At 48.2% G+C, this 13,920-nt stretch overlaps 1 protein-coding gene across 1 annotated transcript in view; it reads left to right on the top strand.

Annotated features, from left to right (window-relative positions):
• Positions 1-13,920, top strand: part of LOC140547212 (protocadherin Fat 1-like) — a 34,815-nt gene that overhangs the window by 7,027 nt on the left and 13,868 nt on the right. The window contains exon 2 of the mRNA XM_072670802.1: positions 114-3,408. Coding sequence (XP_072526903.1) covers positions 144-3,408 — 3,265 coding nt within the window. The 5' untranslated portion in view covers positions 114-143. The remainder of the gene's footprint in view (positions 1-113; positions 3,409-13,920) is intronic.

Here is a 13,920-nt window from a genome sequence, read left to right on the forward strand (position 1 = left end):
CGTCATTTGAGGCCAGTTTGGATGCTGGGAATTGTGTGAAGTGATGCTAATATGTTGGTGGGAAGATGTATCGTAGCCTGACTCACGTCTCCGTCTCCTCCTCTTCTCTGCAGGTGGTTTGGTGAAGAGCGCTGGCGGAGACCATGCAGAACCAGGCGACTTCACTGCTGCTGGTGCAGCTGCTGCTCCTGTGCGGCTGCTGCGCCCAAATCCGAGGGCTGGACACCACGTCTGTCCCACACTTCACTCATCCTTCGTACAATGCCACCATCTTTGAGAACTCCGCTGCTAAGACCTACTTGGAAAGCCCGGTCAAAATGGGCATCTTCATCACAGACCCTTCTTGGGAAATACGGTACAAAATCGTGTCAGGCGACAACGAGAACCTTTTCAAAGCTGAGGAATATCAACTGGGAGACTTTAGCTTTTTGCGGATACGGACCAAAGGAGGCAGCAGTGCCATCCTGAACCGGGAAGTGCGCGACCACTACGTCCTCGTGGTCAAGGCTGTGGAAAGGACCTCGAACGCCGAAGCCCGGACACGAGTCAGGGTTCAGGTGCTGGACACCAATGACCTCCGGCCTCTGTTTTCGCCCACCTCCTACAGCGTCTCCCTGCCGGAGAACACGGCCGTCCGCGCCAGCATAGCCAAGGTGACGGCGACGGATGCCGACATCGGTACGAACGGGGAGTACTACTACAGCTTCAGGGAGTGGACCGACATGTTTGCGGTCCACCCCACGAGCGGCGTGGTCACGCTGACCGGAAAGCTGGACTACTCGGAGACGAAGCAGTACGATCTGGAGATACTGGCGGTCGACCGTGGGATGAAGCTTTACGGGAGCAGTGGGTTCAGTAGCATGGCTAAGCTGACGGTACGAGTGGAGCAGGCTAACGAGCATGCTCCGGTGATCACGGCGGTGACCCTAGCTCCTTCGGATACTGACAAGGACCCGACCTACGCCGTGGTGACCGTCGAGGACGATGACCAGGGGGCTAATGGCGAGATAGCATCCCTTAGCGTGGTAGCAGGAGACCCTTTACAGCAGTTTAGAGCTATGAGGACCAGTCCGGGCAGTAAGGAGTACAAAATCAAAGCAGTGAAGGAGGTAGACTGGGATAGCCAGCCTTACGGCTATAACCTCACTCTGCAGGCTAAGGACAAGGGCAGCCCACCCCAGTTTTCCTCGGCTAAGGTCATCCATATTACATCCCCACAGTTTAAAGTAGGGCCTCCGAAATTCGAGCAGAGTGTTTACAGGGTGAATGTGAGTGAATTCGCCCCGCTACACACCCCTGTTGTGATGGTCACAGCTGTGCCAAAGTATCCCCAGTTAAAATATACTTTCAGGCAAAAACTAGACAAGAATCTCTTTGTAATCAACCCGGACACCGGGCTAATCACAACGGCTGGACCTATCCATGCCGATTACCTGCCACGGCACGAGCTAGACGTGATCACTAGCGACAAAAAAGTAGCCACTAAAGTTATCGTAGATGTGATCGACGTGAATAACAACGCCCCTGAGTTTGAGCAGTCGTCCTACAAAGCCAGCGTTGATGAAAACACGCCTGCAGGTACGAGCGTGGTGACCGTCAAGGCCACCGACTTAGACAGCGGCGAGAACGGCTACGTCACTTACAGCATAGCCAACGTAAACCCCCAGCCGTTCGTTATCGATTACTTCTCCGGAGTGATCAGTACCTCAGAGCAGCTAGATTACGAGCTGATGCCGAGGATCTATAATTTACGGGTGCGAGCCTCAGACTGGGGCGAGCCTTTCCGACGGGAGGTGGAGACGCAGGTCTTGATCACCCTCAGCAACCTCAACGACAACAAGCCTCTCTTCGAGAACGTGGACTGTGAGGTGACCATCCCCAGGGACCATGGCACAGGAGAACAGATCACTACTGTGTCGGCCATCGACGCCGATGAGCTTCAGCTGGTGAGGTACGTGATAAAAGGCGGCAACGACCTGAATCTGTTCGAGTTGAACCCCAACTCGGGAGTGCTGTCGCTGAAACAGCCCCTCAGCGAGGGCGAGGCCGAAAAGGTGTCCTTCCACAGCTTAAGGATCACCGCCAGCGACGGAGAACACGAGACTCCACCAATGGTCTTGAACATAACCGTCATCACGGCACGGAAACCAGTTCAAGTCAAATGCGTGGACACCGGTGTAGCCACTATGCTGGCGGAGAAGCTCCTGCAAGGTAGCAAGATCCACAGCCAAGGGGAACCTGATGAGAACTTCTTAGACATTCACGCCGTGAACCGATTTGCTCCCCAGTTCGCGGACACCTTCCCCAGCGTCGTCGAGGTCAAGGAGGACCTGCCAGTCGGCGCTCGGGTTGTGCACCTGAGCGCCTCGGATGCCGACAGTGGTTTCAATGGGAAACTTGTGTATGTTATCTCGGGTGGAGACACGGAAAGTCGGTTTGTTGTCGACATGGATGACGGTTGGCTGAAGGTTTTCGCTCCGCTTGACCGAGAAAAAGCCGACCACTACACGCTCAATGTTACCGTGTACGATCTCGGACTACCTCAGAAGTCATCATCGCGTCTGCTGGATGTTAAGGTGACGGATGCCAATGACAACAGCCCGCAGTTCCTACAGGACTCATATTCCGTGGAAATCAGTGAGAACACTGCCGTGGGCACTGAGATCATTCAGGTTGAGGCTAAAGATAAAGACCTTGGAGACAACAGTCTTATCAGGTACTCTATAATGGCGGACACCGATCAGTTTGCCATTGACGAGGAGACTGGAGTTGTCGTGGTCAAGAAGCCGCTCGATCGCGAGGTACAACCTGGCTTCGTGCTCAGAATCGCGGCCCGTGACCAGGCTACTGTCGAACCTCAGCTAGTTTCCACTGTGTCGCTTAAAATCACCCTGGACGATGTCAACGACAACCCCCCGAAATTCATCCCCCCAAATTATCGAGTAAAGGTCCGCGAGGATCTACCTGTTGGAACCGTTATCATGTGGCTGGAAGCTCACGACCCCGACGTTGGGCCGTCGAGCCAGGTACGATACAGCCTCGTGGACAGCGGCGACGGGAAGTTCGAGGTGGACAAACTCAGCGGCGCGGTGCGGATCGTGCAGAACCTGGATTACGAGAAAAAGCAACTTTACAACCTTGTGGCGAAGGCAAAGGACAAAGGCAAGCCAATATCCTTGTCGTCAACCTGCCACATTGAGGTGGAGGTGGTGGACGTGAACGAGAACCTGTATCGCCCGTGGTTCCCATCGTTTGTGGATAAGGGATTTATCAAAGAGGACGTCCCGATTGGAACGTCGGTCATGAAGGTCACGGCTCAGGACAAGGACAGCGGAAGAGACGGGGAAATCCGCTACTCCATTCGGGACGGGTCCGGTCTGGGGATCTTTGGCATCGACGAAGAAACTGGTGAGTTGCTTCGTTTTCGCTTCCTCTGCTTTGAAAAGACGCTTTTGCTTCAGTCCAGCTTGGATGCGGAATGTGGAAAGTGGGCGTAAGCGGTTCCTTATTTTGTCTAGCCATGAATATTTCATGGAGCGTTAATCTGAGCTGCTGTGGTCAAGCAAATTTCCAGGGCGTAGGGAGGCTGGAAGTAGCTCCGCCTCATTGTCGGTCAGGTGCACCTGCAGGTGGGTGCTGGCAGGAATTTGTCGAGTAGCATCTTTTGGTTTGTCGGGTGGAAGGAGATGGCCGGGTCAAGCTGATGGCAGGAACAGATGGAGCAGCTGTCCCTCAGACCTGCCATAAACATTCCAAGCTAGTCGCCTCGTTTTTTTTAGAGGTTTGCTGTGCACTTCCCCCACCTCCATCCCAACCCCTTCCTCTCAAGCCACCTACGCTTCTCCTTGATTCCCCCTACCCCCTCTTTCTAGTTACCTCCTCCATTCTCCACATTCTTTCAAAGCTTCTGCTCCAGCGATTGAGGTATCTGGGCCAGCGGCTTGTCGAGCCCCACCGGTCTACCCTGTACGTTTGCAGGAAGGAGCTTTCGCTGTTTGAACCCAAGCCCATTTCTGTGGCAGGAGTCTAGATCTGGCCTAATTACGGCCCACACAAAGAATGTATTAATGCCCCTCTCTCAGCTGGCCACGGTCGCTGCGAGCACCTGTGCCAAAAAAAAAAAAAGCTCAAAATAAGCAGTCTGGAATTCCAACGGTCTCGGCGCTGGACTCGGCGCTGGACGGCCCACCCAGTCTTGCTGGCTCCATGCTGGGAGCGCAGCGCTCCTCTTTAATATGTACTGAATATCTAATTTGAGGCTGAATGTAGGCTTCGGCCTTTTTCTACGAAAATGTATTTCGGTACCGTGGCATAATGCATAATTAATATACAAATGGGTCCGTGAAAATCTTATACATAAAACATAAAGCTTTTTAGCACACACAAACACACTCTTGGTTTTGGGGGGAAAAGTTGACTCTAAAAAACTCTAAAAGAAGTAAACTCATTAACATATTGAGGCATATATTAAATTAAGTACTCATTTAGTTGAAGGTGGCGCACTTGGGCACTTTCTGATTGATTAACGTGGACGAATTAACGTAGTAAATTTAGCATGACAGGATGCACTGGCGTGGGGCTCTTCCATTTCAGGACCATCTGCCAGTCATTGTGTTCTCCCCAGTATAATGGAGATTGTGCTCTGCCTCGTTTAGATGATGGGGCCGTATTGATCGTTCGCACCTCCTTTGTTCCGAGTTGTCGTTGTGCCGGGTTTTAAAAAAAAGGAGGCGGAGGAGGTTCAACTGGGCCCAGAATAGCGGCTAGCGAGGCAGAGGGACGAACAAGGCTCCTCATGTGGGCCTAAACTGCCCGTTTGATCCAATTTAGGTCTCAGCTGAGGTTGGTTTAAACTTGGCCGCCAGTCCAGAATGCGGAGACGTGATTAAGCTAGCCGGGAGCGCTAACTCTTTTAAAGTCCAGCATTCCTCGGGTGGCGCTCTCTCTTATTCCACAGGCGGACCCAACCTATCCGAACCCAACCCTACTGAGCTTCATATGTAATGTTGATGGTGTTAAAATAGTGGAAAACCTATAGGGACTATTTTGTCTATCGCGCCACCATGACTAAGTATAAAAATATATATCAGAACTATGAAAGTATATATCAAAGAGATATACGCAACAACAAAGTCCTGGATGAGGTTTCAGCAGATCGTGAGGGCGTTTATTAAAGGTTTGGGTGACTTTTGACTTCCTTTGTTATTGTGGCATCTCAGTGTTCGTAATCTGTCCATGCTGGCGTCCGTGTTATTCCTTGAGTCAAGAAGCTGGATAGCTGCTCAAATTAGCCTCATCTTGGCTTGACACTGGAGTCGTAGTCTGCCCGGCACCGCCTTCCACCCAAAAAGATGCAGGTCACCAGGAGCACCTGACCTGGTCTTCCGCCCTCCGTGACCTCCATGATCTACGACCGTTGTCGGATTTGGGGTCGTCTTGCATTGAGCCCCATTGTTCTGGATCACGGCCAGGGCTGGTGGCAAAGTAAATATGCCCGGGGCTAGAACCGTTCCCTTGTGGGACGGTGATTAGACGTGGGGGGAGGGAGGGGCGGGGGTTGAATGGTGAATGGCTGGGGAAGGGCTAAAGTTACCGCGAACGGCCTGGAGGTTACATCCGAACCCAGGCAGGAATCAATCTCAGCACGGGCCGAAGTACGACCTGGTGGTGCGTCGGAATTTGGTTGTAGCGTGGTGTTATTAGCTCCAACAATGACAGCGGCTGTGAATAAACAAGTCATTAAAAAGGTACTACGACAGCTGTTTACGGCACTGTCACTGTAAGAACTTGGCAGTTTGAGTGCCAGATGATTTACCGCATTTCCAGAGAAGCCAAGCAAACCAAGCCAAGCAGCATACAGAAGAGTAAAAGCTTTTCTTCACCCTTAGTAGTGCACCAGGTCTCCAGAGAGCGTCATTTGGCATTCAGCTCAGCGCTGTTTTGTTAGCGCAGACTGACAGAATTAAAACCTCGGAGCTGCATTAAATAAAATTGCTTAAAACGGGTCATTAAAACAGGAACAGATAAACACGCCGCGCAGAACTGCATTTTAAAAACACGGCCGGCTGGCCGCAGGCTGCCAGAACCTCAGTTCCCTGGGCTGGTTCTGCAAGTGGGGTTTTAACCAGACAGGCCTGGTGTAGGGTTAGACCTAAATCAGTAGGCCTACGGTTAGGAGAATTGAGCTAATTTTAACATTTTGGAGCTTTTAGGATGCATCCCAATTGTGTATCGCCACTATAACCAAAGGTCGCTGGTTCAAATCCCAGGTAATGTTGCCTGCCATCAGCAACCGGAACCTGAGAGAGCACAACTGGCCGATGATACCCACTCTCAGGTTGGATAGATCCAGCCTGATCAAAGCTGGGTAGCTGGTATGGTATGTTGGTCCTCGGTGCCGTGGCATCGGAAAAAAGGTGGTTGGGTTAAACTAAAAATAATGGAGGAAATTTGGGCACAAATTATACTTAAAGGTCGAGGATACGCCAATATAAACAGTGCATACGCATCGGTTTGTGAGTGTGGTTCTAATGATGGACACTATTATCCCACAATGCAATCCAAAGCTGAAAGAAACCGGCGATGGCGTTCAGAGAACCCTGCAGCGATGTATGTTAGCATAGCAACGCTTCATGACTTCATCATCTGTTAGTACAAAACGAGTTAGTACGTTAATATTTTTGCGTACTAATCTTTCGAACCCACACAGTCAAGATTAGTATAAAGTATTTACCTTGTAGTGTTAGTGTGTAGTGCACAACTAGGATGAAGCCGTAGCTTTTGCTAGTCATTAGCTACGTTAGCCTTGTATCTCCATCGTAAAACACGACATGGCCGATTGAATACGTTCGCAATGAGGGAAAACGTCAGTTGACACAGTGCTAATCAGTAAACTGAGCTAAATTCAACTAAAGAAGCATCAAATTATTGAAGTTTAGGCAGTTTGAATTGTTTATGTGATGGATAAAGTGGATGATTAGCACAGTGCTAATAATTTGAGTGTTAGCTTTCATTGCTCATGAGCTACATTAGCCTAAACTGAGGAAAAAAGTGTTAAAAAATAAATTTCTCAACAGTTTGAGGTGAATCTGTGATGAGGAAAGCATGCAGTTAGCACGGTGCTAATTAGTAAATTAGTATTAGCTTTCATTGCTTTTTAGCTACATTAGCCGTGTAGCTCCAGCACTATACTAAAGGAGCCAGCTTCAGATTCAGGTTAACTGAATATGTTTAAACTGAGGAAAAAATTGTTGAATATTAAATTTTCATAAGTTTGAGGTGATTCTATGATGATTAAAGCATGCAGTTAGCACAGTGCTAATATGTAAAGTGTTAGCTTTCATTATTTATTAGCCAAATTAGCTTTGTACTTCCACTAGAGAACTAAAGAGTCAAACGTCAGACCCAGTTTGAGAAGATAGTGTGATGATTATGGTGTGTTAGCACAGTTCTAATAAGTGAAGTATTAGCTTGTATTACCCATTAGCTACATTAGCCTTGTAGCTCTAGTACAGAACTAAAAAAAGCCAACCTCAGGCACCAAATATGTCTAGGCTGATTGAATACGTTTGCATTGAGGGGAAAATTGTTTAAATTTCATATTTCAGCAGTTTGAGGTGAATCTGTGATGATCAAAGTGTGCCGTTAGCACAGTGCTAATTAGTAAAGTATTAGCTTTCATCGCTTATTAGCTAGCTACATTAGCCGTGTAGCTCCAGCTCTAAACTAAAAAAGCCAGCTTCAGATGCCAAACATGCCTTGGTTGATTGAATTTGTTTAAACTGAGGGAAAAAATGTTAAAAATGAAATTTTCAACAGTTTGAGGTGAATCTGTGATGATTAAAGCACGCAGTTAGCACAGTGCTAATATGTGAAGTATTAGCTTTCATTATGTATTAGCCAAATTAGCTTTGTACCTCCAGTACAGAACTAAAGAAGCCAGCGTCAGACACAGTCTGAGCCGATAGTGTGATGATTTTTGGCGTGTCGTTAGCGCTGAGCGTTAGCTTTCTTGTTACCTACGTTAGTTAGCATTGTACTGTGTTTCAGTGTTGCCGCTCCAGTCTGTTTACGCATTTTCCTCGCCGCTCCTGAATAACAGTGACGTCGGTGTGGAGAAGACAGACTGTGCCTCAGTGAAACTTTCTGAAACCCTGTTGGGTTTGTCGTACGCCTAGCATCTCGTTAGCGCTAGCCTCATGTCTGTGGCTCCCCGGCTCCTCCACTCAGGGATCTGTGGCTGTACTCGTTTTATATTTAGTCGGCCTCTGCATGTATTTATGGAGGAGAATGAATGCCTCCCTCAAAAAACAGCTAGGAGCTCGTTCTTCGGCTTTTCCTGCGTCAGGAAAAGCTCGCTAATTTGTACTCGCGCAGCAGAGATAAGATTAGCCTCGCTGCTAACCCAAAATTGTTGGTCCAAGAATCCGTCTCTGTCTCCGTCTTTGTTTTTCTTTCTTTCCGATATATTTTCCGTCCTTCCTGAGACGCCAAGTGCCCTCCGAGTCTCCGGCGGTGGTGTTTAGCGTCTCCAGATTGCACAAACACGCCGATAGCTGGGGGGCATGTCGAGCCTCAGTGAGACCCCCAGTGTGTGGACCCGGGCTAATTTCGGCCCTGCTGTGCGTGTGTGTGTGAACGGGCGCCCAAGTTGGGGGATTGATTTTGTATGTGTGTGTGAGTGTGTGTGTGTGAGTGTGTGTGTGAGCGAGTTAGGCCCAGAATTGATGTGTGTGAGTGTGTTCAGACACTGCTTCCCGAGTAATTGAGTTAATAGAGGCCTCACTCACTCGCCCAGGATAAAGGCTTCGCCGCAGATCTGATTGATGGTGCCAGAGCCACGCAATGAATCTGGCGCCTTTTCCTGCTTTAATGCCCCCGTGGCAAAAGAACAAGCGAAAAGCCTGCTCCAAACCACACCTCGCAAATCACAGGGAGCGCTGCAGTCCAGCGCCGGGACGCTTTACCAGAGCCTTAATGGCTGAACTGCACTGACGAGTTTCAGCGTTCTGCTCCGAGCAGCGGTTTTACGGGAAAGCTAATGCATAGCATGCTACTCGTTAAGCAGCCGAGCTGGTCCACCCCCTCGACTGTATTAGCTATCATTTATTATTTTAATCGGATCCCAATTATCTGCTGATTTTGCACAAGATTAGCTCGATAGCAAATAGCTAAAGCACAATGGCTAGCTTTACATGTTGATATCAACTATTTATGCCAGCGTAGCAACAATGTTATTATATAGCTGAACTAAATAAAGTTAAATAGCGACGTTTTATTCATATCAAAACAATTCTCAATTAATAAATTGGTATATTTTCTTACACGTCTGGTCAGATGACCACATTCTGAGACACGGCTGTTCACACAGTGCTCACACCTGCTGGCCGCCATGTTGAAAGCTGTCCGGAAACTTTGAACAAGGGTGCATTCCAGGACCCTGGGAAGTGGACCACACAAGCAATGAGGATATTTTCGGACGTTCGGGCGGCGTGACGCCAAACCATAGTTAACGACAGCTTTCCGTTCGTAGGACATTTCAAATTAGGGGCGAGCGATTTGTTAGAAATATTATATCACGATATTTTAAGACAATTTCACGATACTTAAGATACGATATTTATCGCTAGCTATATTTGGTGGAGGAAGATAATTCATCTTCGAGTTTAAGCGCTCATGATATTTCCATGACACTCAGAAATATCGGCGATATCGTTATATCGCCCTCCCCTACTTTAGACTGCGTAGGGAGTAGCGAGTAACGGTTTATCACCACATAGGTAGTCGATAGTAATGTTTACACATCAGTCGTTGCATGTCTTAGGGGTTGCAACAGCTGACGCATCGACTCTTGAGTGGTCCAGCAGTCCAGGTCGCCGCCACCGCCTTGCCATCAGCAGCCGGAATCTGAGGGAGTACAACTGGCGGTGCACTCTCTTCCCTCACTCTCCTCACTCTTGAGCGATATTGGCCGGCACTGGCGTCTGTTAGCTGGTGGGGTGGAGCTGGGGACCCGGCGCATTTCCTCAGAGCGCGTCGGCTGCCTGGCAATGCCGCAACGGCATCAGTCCTAAAATAGGCAGTGGCTGGCTTTGCATGTAGCGAAGGAGATGTGGGTTAAGGCCTTACTCTCCAAGTGTTGGGAGCATCGCTAGTGCTCCCGACAGTTAGCTTTAGTCCGCAAGGTTACAGAGACTTTCACGTCCAGACATTCAGACTACGCAGGATTTACGCAATCGTAGTACCAGTAAATCGCTCGCCTTCAGATGTGCTCCACACGTGCTACTGACTATTTTAGCGTCTTAACACCAGCGCTAACGGCTAACAAAGTGAGCCTCCTGTTTAATTACCGTTAAATTCCAGTGTAAGAGCATGTGTGAGAGGGGCTTCGTGGTGGCGGCGGGGAAGTGGGCGTGATAACGAGAGAAAAAACACTGGAGTCTGAGCAACTTTTCGGGGTTTATTTAAATGCAGACTTATGCAAATGACCAATTTTAGCAATTCATTAGCGCCGTGCTAGCAACAAGGAACTGTGACCCTCAGCACTGGAGGTCGTGGCATTTTCATATTTTTCATTTTGGTCAATTAAAGAGCTTTTTCTGTTTCGTTTGACCTCTCGACCTGCCTTTTGGGTTATGGGGCGAATAAAGGCCTCGCTGTGAAAGACGAAGCTCTTTCGAAAGGGGATAAAGGAGAGCGCGCGTGGTTCTGGGTCGCTACTAATGAGGCGGCTTCTGGTGTCCCGGACGGTGGTCGCATTTAACCTTCGGGCCTAGCCCTCTTTTTCTTCCAGACGCTGCGTCTTTGCCTTTTAGGCCTTGTGTAGCCGCCCTGACATGTAATAACAAAGAGCCAGCAAGAGTGGGTTGTGTTTACTTGTTGAAAATGCACTTCCCACCTCTACCCCCGCCTCCCACCCAGAAAGCCCCCTAAAAAACCCCACCCCCTCCATCCCAGACCACACTGTGTCCCCCCCGTGCCCTTCCGCTGGGGGGAGAGAATGAGGTAGAGCTGTTTTTCGGTGGGCGATGCCAGATAACAGAGGTATGCGACGGCTGCTTTGCCTTTTCATGTTTGGCTGCCTCTGTCATGGTCCCGTCGGGGTGGTGGTGGTGGTGGGGGCTTATGGGAAAGGGACGGGGGAGGGGGTGGCGTTACTGTGGGAAGTGAGAGAGAGAGAGAGAGAATGAGAAAGACTTAAAGAGAGGGAGAGGGGTGGGCTTGTTACCCTACCTGTGATCTCGAACGGTGGAAACGGAGCTAGCAGTTTTCAAAGACAATTCCAAGATTCAATGATGGTTTTCCCGACAGAATTCCGACTACTGACCCGACTCTAAACGCTCCGGTTCGGCTTTAAAAATGACTCCAAACTTGTGTCCCAGTACTTTTGTCAATACTTATTTAAACAACAGTACTCTGAAAAGTACTGAAATCAATTTTCCAGAAATTTGACGTTCCACGACACATGGCGTCAGAATTCCCGACAGAAGGAGGAGGGACACGGCGGAGTGCAGGACCTTTCTCGGCCTTTAGGTTTACTTTTAGCCGCCGTTCCCCTCCCCTCCTCTCTCTCTCTCTCGCTCTCGCTCTCTCGCGCACTCACACGTGACCGACTCCGCGGAGTCTCTGCTTGGGCCGTGTTGCCAGGGCGACGGTGCTCCGGAATGCGGTGGGTGCAGGAGTTGATTGCAGGGTGCCAAATGAAAAGCACACTTTCCCTCGTTAACGTCGGCCCGCTTTGGGAGCCGTGTTTTAGGTGCCTCGCTCACGTGCCATGGCCTGATAGCGGTGGGTTAACTCTTTCTTATGCTAATGGGAGCTAACAAGGGCTAATGGAGTTGGAGTGTGTGACCGTGGGGGTTCATCAAAGAAAAGTTTTTTGGGCCGAAGTTTGTGGACACCCCTTTCGCTTGCACCCATTGCTGACACGGATGTGCAAATGCACACACATACACAGCACCATGAGGGGTCTAAAGCCTCCCAGCATGATGATGGATGGTGCTTCATTCAGTGCTTTCGGACGGGATGAGCTGGTGATCAATCATCCAACATCCTGACCTCACTAGCGCTTTTGTCGATGAATGCAATCAAATCCTCACAGCAGTGTTCCTCCAAAATCTAGTTGAAAGCCTTCCTCCCTGGACAGTAGACATTAGTTACTCCAACAAAAGCTGGATCAGCTCTCCTTTGATTGTGGAAAAATCCACCACCATGCCAGCGTCCCAATACTTTTGTCTGTATGTACGTACGTTTATCCACGACGTCTCTGGAGACTGCGCTGCTAACAAAAGGCTAATCGAGTTAAAGCGTTCGAGTGCGAATCCAGCTAAGCGAACTTTTTGCTTTTTTAACTCGAGTCAGTTAGCTTATTTGGTACTAAGACAGCTAGCTAGCGTAAATTAGCTTAATTGATAGTGCTATATACAATTTCTCTGTTGTTCTGTGGGCTAAGAAGAAAAGAGGAGCGTTTCTCAGAACAGGTCCAAATCGTACAGATATACAAGCATGTTTTATGCTAATATGAGAAGCTAGCTCTCTAACAAAGGCTAATAGGGAACGTTTCTGAGGTAATTTTTTGATTGACTGAGGTAATCAAAAAAAATCAAAACGCTTTGCTGGAAGAAAATGGATCCAAATCTGTATGATATGTGAGCATATTTCATGATAATATGACTAGCTAGCTCTCAAACATATTCCAAAATTGCTCTGTAGTCTTTTAGCACCAACATGGGCTAATACTGAACGTTTCGGAGGTGATTTTCTGCAGTTTTCAAGTGCAAGGAAAAAGACTAGCTTTGTGGAAAAAGTGGAAAGTTTCCGAAGGAGTTTTGCTTCCAAGTCTGCAAGCTTAGATGCTGCAAATACTCAAGGGTACTTTCCGATAATAGGACTTGCTAGCTCTTAAATTGTCATTCACAATCCCTCTGCAGTTTTTTAGAGATTTAACAGAAGGTTTGGGCTGGTTTGGCACCAAAATATGCCAGAATCTGGAAGATACACCAGCCTATTTTATGCTAATGTGACTAGCTAGCTCTCAAACACAATTCCACAATTGCTCCGTAGTCTTTAAGAACCAACATGGGCTAATACTGAACGTTTTCTGTCAGGATGTAAAAATAAACCTGTTCAGGCCTGAAAACATCAACTGTGTTTGCATTTAAAATTATTCTCTGCTAATATGACTAGCTAGCGCCTATGCTGATCTCCACAATCCCTCCGCAGTCTTGTGTGCTAACAGGTGCTAATTTGAAGTTCACAAGTGCAGTGAAAAAGACTAGCTTTGCGGAAAATGTGGAAAGTTTCAGAGGGAGTTTTGCTTCCAAGTCTGCAAGCTTAGATGCTGCTAATACTTAAGGGTACTTTCCGCTAATAGGAATTGCTAGCTCTTAAATTGCCATTCACAATCCCTTTGCAGTTTCGTGAGGTAACGTCAGCTGGAAATGAAAGTTTTACGTTTTTTAGAGATTCAACAGAAGGTTTGGGGCTGGTTTTGCAGCAAAATAGGCCAGAATTACCTCAGAATCTGGAAGACACACCAGCCTATTTTATGCTAATATGATTTGCGCAATTGCTCTGCAGTCTTTGTGCACTAACATGGGCTAATTGAAACTAGAGATTTCTGAGGTAGTCTGTAACGTCGGGATGTCAAATAAATCCTGTTCAGGTCAAGGTATTTTCTGCTAACTAGCAAGCTAGCTCCTCCATTGCTATCCCTCTGCAGTTCTCTGTGCTAACAAGGGCTAATCGAGTTTAAAAAAGAGTTTGTGAGGAAAAAGTGAAAGGTTTCTGAGTAAGGTTTGCCTCAAAGTGTAAAAGGCATCTTACCCAAGTCTGTAATCTTAGGTGGTGTATATATTCGAGGGTATTTTCCGCTTATAGGGCTTGCTAGCTCTTAAATTGGTATCCAGAATCCCTCCGCAG

Source organism: Salminus brasiliensis, chromosome 24, assembly GCF_030463535.1.
Source record: "Salminus brasiliensis chromosome 24, fSalBra1.hap2, whole genome shotgun sequence".
Classification (NCBI taxonomy): Eukaryota; Metazoa; Chordata; class Actinopteri; order Characiformes; family Bryconidae; genus Salminus; species Salminus brasiliensis.